The sequence below is a fragment of the Lolium rigidum genome, chromosome 4 (assembly GCF_022539505.1).
Source record: "Lolium rigidum isolate FL_2022 chromosome 4, APGP_CSIRO_Lrig_0.1, whole genome shotgun sequence".
Taxonomy (NCBI): Eukaryota; Viridiplantae; Streptophyta; class Magnoliopsida; order Poales; family Poaceae; genus Lolium; species Lolium rigidum.
In genome coordinates this window covers 256,456,285-256,461,726 of record NC_061511.1, presented here as the reverse complement: position 1 = coordinate 256,461,726, position 5,442 = coordinate 256,456,285, and the positions used below count along the sequence as shown (strand labels likewise).

General features: G+C 43.4%; 1 protein-coding gene across 1 annotated transcript; it reads right to left on the bottom strand.

Moving 5' to 3' along the window:
- Positions 1-323: 323 nt before the first annotated feature.
- LOC124707554 (guanylyl cyclase 1) lies at positions 324-4,484 on the bottom strand. Its single transcript, XM_047239216.1, has 9 exons — positions 4,331-4,484; positions 4,048-4,175; positions 2,500-2,611; positions 2,344-2,418; positions 2,167-2,255; positions 1,631-1,692; positions 1,424-1,496; positions 1,015-1,090; positions 324-766 (listed from the first exon to the last, which is right to left on the bottom strand). The coding sequence occupies exons 1-9, from the start codon at positions 4,448-4,450 to the stop codon at positions 740-742; spliced, it is 762 nt and encodes a 253-aa protein (XP_047095172.1). The 5' UTR covers positions 4,451-4,484; the 3' UTR covers positions 324-739.
- Between the last annotated feature and the right edge of the window lie 958 nt (positions 4,485-5,442).

Here is a 5,442-nt window from a genome sequence, read left to right as displayed (position 1 = left end):
TCTCCACAATCCAACCGCCAGAAAGCAACCTGGATTCAGTGAGGAGCGGTTGGCGCGAGCGACCTAACGGGCTGACACTGACGAACGAGTAATGACTGCTCAGCAAACTCGAGTTCACAACTTCAGATCGCACCGCCGAAGATTCAGATCCCGCCAAGCATACGGCAGTCGTCAGCGACGCCGCTGCCGGCCGGAGTTGCAGTTGATGTACTTACTGTAATAATACCAGTACCAAACATCAATTTATAGCCCGTCCGCTTGCACGTCAAACGGACATAAAAGGAGATCGCGATATTCAGGTGCCAGAAAGGATTGACAGTTGATACGACTATGTGACACAGGAGGCCACCAGATTTATTCCTGGATATATATATATATATATATATATATATATCTGTACATATGCTACATCTCTGTCCAGCTATCGTCGTACACGACTTGTGCTTGAAGCAGAGAAGATTTACAGAGGCAGTTCTTGCTGAGCAGTGTTGCCGCTGATCCTGCCTCTCCATTTGCAGCTCCAGCATGGCGATGAGGTGATGCGTGAGCTTATCAACCTTGCTGGCTTCTTCTATCTAACTTCAGTAGGGTTTCTATCGACTGTAAGAAAGCTCTCAAACTACACACCGGACTTGATAAGTGGCAAGCATAACTACAGGGCCATGTACAGCGTATACACAAGGAGACTGGAGGCCGGTGAACAGTTCATGGAGACCCAGCCAGACTTTACACGGCGGCATCATCGGGTTTTTCCAGTTAACGAGACCTGCAATTCATCGCTGCCAATCAGTGCTTGAAAATACTATTTGCATTTGCGAAAACCTCATCCTTGAATGCACTCAAATAATGCAATGTGAATGTTTGCTCGGACCCAGAACGACAAGTCTATAATTTTGGTATTCTCCATTAAGAGGTATGCAAAAGACTGAAACGTGTAAAATGCAAAGCATGCACCATAGCAATAAGAACTAAAATCTGAAGTTAAAGAGCAGGTCCTAATGCAACAATTCCTACCAAAAGGATATCCTCGTCAGTTCCAAAAGATTTGCGGGCCTCGTCTAAGCTTTTCATTGGCACCATTTCACGCTTTCTGTAAGGAAAAAAAAAGGCTGAATTAGAGTCTCATGCACATAAAAGCTCAGATGGAGAACAGTGGAAATGTAAGTTTTGTTCATTAAATTTTGCAGCTATTGTTTGCTAATTGTGCTCAAATAAAGATGGAGGCTGCCATGAAGCACACAAATCGCTCAAAAGCAGATTGTTGCAACACTGCTTATTATCATTTTCTCTTCTAATTTTTGTATCCCAGCTCAACAAGAGGCTAGTTCTAAGGAGTTATACTCACACACTTGGATAAGAATAAGATACATCCATGTGTCAGATGTCAAAAGATCATATCGTTCAATAACTGAGTAAAAGGTACCTAGAACTGGCAGGATCCCTTATCTCAAACTCGCAGGCATCAGCATCATATCCACATATTACAACATAATGCCCTGCCAAGAGGAACAGTATTCACCTGGTTTATTACATTTGTCGAAACTATATGTCGACATAATGTAATCTTTGTTGCATTTCAAACTTTATGGATAAACTTGCAATCTAAAAAAGCAGACAATCAAACACTCACCCATGTAATCAGAATCCTCATCGAACTGTTGCACATCATGTACATCATTCATCCAAGAGGAACTGCATTAAAAAACCAGTTATTATTGCACTGTCAATGTTCATTACAAATAAAGCTGGAGAAAATATTTTCTCAGTTTGACTCCCTAATTTTGATCTTCAAATTCTACAATTAAGCAATTTGTGGGAAATATGATTTGTTGAGACATACATGGATACATCCATAATTTTTATTCCCTGATGATCGTTTACACAATTCATCTGCTTAATCGTCATATTGCCACAAAACATGCCACATTTGCAAAAGATATTAAAATAATGGTGGTTAATCAAAATAATGTGAAATATGGAGAATTGGGTTTGAGTCCACAAGTATACAGAAATGGTAAGGTCATCATGAGAAGTGTATTGACCAAATTTAAATTTTTATTAACTTAATTGTTTAAGAAGCGTCACATGCCCGGTTGATGATTCGAAAAGACAGAAGTAAAACTAAAGGATAAATATTTTATACCAGACATAAGAAAAATATCTTACATCAACTTTGATTTATCCACTAGTGCAATAGCTATGCAGTGCCCGGATAACAGTAGAAAAGCAATATCATACGCACTGATGGATCTGCACTGAGAAGAAACATAAATTGCAAAAACTTAAAACATGTATGGCAAGTACAGGAATACATAATTTTCATGATGTGTGTTTTGAGCGTACTTGAATACTGATTCCAGCATCAAGGGCTTTTCCAAATAACTCGTCCACGCGATCAATATCTTCTTGCAATTGCTCCTATCATAATTAGTTGGCAATCAAAAGATTACTACAGTGGATTTCAGATGAATCGGTACAGAAGTAGGCCACAATACATACCCTATAAAAGGTTTCTGCAGAATATTGCGGATTTGCTCCAATTGTCACAGTGAAGAACGAAAAAACAACTGAGAACTTGTGTAGTAGATATGCCAAGTCGACTGTCCAAACGCTGCATAAACCAAAAATGTTAGTACATAAAAGTACGAAATTTGAGAATTTTAAATAATTACTTCAGCTAATCCGTAATGATATGTGTGTATGTGTTTTCTGAGGGAGAATATGTGTGTATCCACTTCACTTTCCCGTATCGAGACTTGAATCGCACGAACTTCAGAAATCAGAAGTAGGGTCAAATTGAAGGATGGGAAAAGGTTGTGCGGCTTGCCGTTTTTTTCTGAACTGTTTGCTGGTTAATTCAATCTTTGGTGGTGCCAAACGTCTTCTGGAAGTAACCATGATGGTTTTCTCAAATCTCAAATCCGTACTCAACAAAGCGACAAAGTTTATAGTAATATTTGTAGGTTGATGGCTTAGAGCCTACTGTTTACAGAATTACAGTAGTTCACGTTTCAAGGATTCCTGGGCCCTTCTAGATGTAAATAAACCTTCATAGTGTGACAATACCTTTTTCTCAACAAAGCAACTCATGCATTTTGTCTGGCTTAGGAGCCTACCATTTACGGAATTATAATAATTTACAGTTTAAGGATTCCTGGGCCCTTCTATTCTTCTAGATGTAGTGGGAGGGTAGCATTTTATTGTCCTTAACAAAGTAGCTCATGTGTTTCGTATGTTCTTAACAGTTAACATCCTGGACATTCCACTCTTTAGGCCAGATATTCCAGAACCACCCAACAATTAGTATTCAGTTTGTAATTGGCCTTTCTATACGCATTATGATCAAAGAATATTCTGAAATCTGATTCCCATCTGGTTGACATGTCTGATTATCTATCAAGTTCTTCAGGTACATACACTATTTTGAAATAGCATATGTAGCACTAACTAATATTGAGTTATTTCATTACCTGAAGCATACAGTGATTACCACTGTTAATCTCTACTGAACAAAGCAACAAAGTTTATACTCCTTGACCATTATTACCTGTAGTCATTTTTGTAGCTTGATGGCTTAGAGCCTAGTGCTGACAGAATTACCGTAGTTCACATTTTAGGGATTTCTTTGGCCATTCTAGATGTAAATAAACATAATAGTGTGACAGTACCTTTTTTTCCTTAACAAAGCAACTCATGCGTTTTTGTCTAGCTCAGCAGACTATCGTTTACAAAATTACAGTAAGTACATCACATTTTAATGACTCCTAGGACCTTCTAGATGCAGATAAACTTGCATAGTGTGACGGTGCCATTTTCTTCTCCTCAACAAAGCAACTCATGCGTATTCCACCCAACAATTAATATTCCATATGTGATTAACCTTTCTAAACGCACTATGATTTTAAAAATATCTGAATGCTTAAATTACTACTCTTGCAACTCCAAGTAATTTAGCACACCCACATATGCAGTAGTAACAAACTCCAAATACTACCTGACAGGTAATTCCGCTTTAAAAAGAAGTATTTTCAGGTGGCAATTAAAAACCTTGTGGTGCGGCAGAGCTTCTCGAGATGTGCAATGCCGTCGCAGCAATCAACCCCGAGCGTCCTGAGCACCATGAGCACGCAAGCGAGGCCGCAGTCCCAGGTGAAGGCCTGCTGCACGTGCGGAACCTAGCACCATCAGCAAACCAATGGAAATGTCAAACGAGACTGGCCATCAGGAGATTCAGCAATCGTTACATGTACAGCAGAGGCGGCACAGTCAGAAACAGTTTTTAGGACATCAAGACAATCGTAAAGATGGAGGAGGAGGAGGAGGAGCTGACATCGATGGAGCAGGACCGGCGCGCTAGTGGGAGTTGGCCGTCGGGAGGCAGCGGCCCCTCGCCGGCGTCGTCTCCGGGCATCTTGAAGAGCTTGTCCGAGATGAAGCAGAGGGGCCACATGACACCATCAACCGCAAGAGAGGCAGCAGCAGCTCAGCCAGGCGGACAATCCTCCTCCTCCTCCTCCTCGCCGTCCGTTCCCGGCCCGAGGAGGATGAGACAGAGCAGCGGAAGAACCCCCTCCCTCGGATAAAAAGCGCGAACAGGCGGAAACAGTGGCGATGCGGTGGGAATCGCGGAATGATTAGTGGGTGGGCTGGATGATTTGATTATAAAGAACCGGTAGACGCGCGCGCGTCGGCGTCGGCGTCGGCGGGCGGCGGCGCGCGGCACGGGCACCAGAAGAATCGGTGGGATGGGAACGGGGGCGGCGCGCCTTAAAAAGATGGTGTCTTGTGTAGGCGAGGCGAGGTAGGAGGAGTTGGAGGGAAGAAGGGATTGGCGACGACGGACGGGACGGGAGTGGGGAACCGGCGTCGTGGGAGGCGCGTATAGGCCGTGCCGGTGGTTGTTGTTTTCTTCTACCGCCCGGCCGCGCGCGCGGCGTGATGCGACGCGATGGCAATCATGCGGTGGTTGCCGGATCATCCACCAAAGGCTTGGGTTGCGTTGCGTTGCGGGGCCGGGAGATGGTTATTTAAGGCTGGATTGACCGGAGCCGCCGAGTTGGCTGCCGGTCTGCTCTGCTGGTGCCGCCGTCGCCGCCCAGACCTAGGCGGTGACCCGGTCCAGCCGGGGCCCTGAGCTGGGGCCAACAGAGCAGATCAATCAAATGGCGTTACTTTTGCTCAATGTGGACAATGTTTGCAGTCATTTTTAGGCAGAATCTTGCCATCTAATTTGAGGCATGGAAAGTTAGCACAAGGGAAATCTTTTCCTTGTGTTTAAGTTCATTCTCTCACGGAAACGTGCACTCACGACTCTTTCTGCAGCCTGGTGCATCCATCATAAACAAAAACTCATGTAAAAGGATTAGAAAGATCCTGAGAATAATTGAGCACATCTGGCAGACCGAGATATTCAAATCGGCCCCCAAGAGCACATGCCTGTAT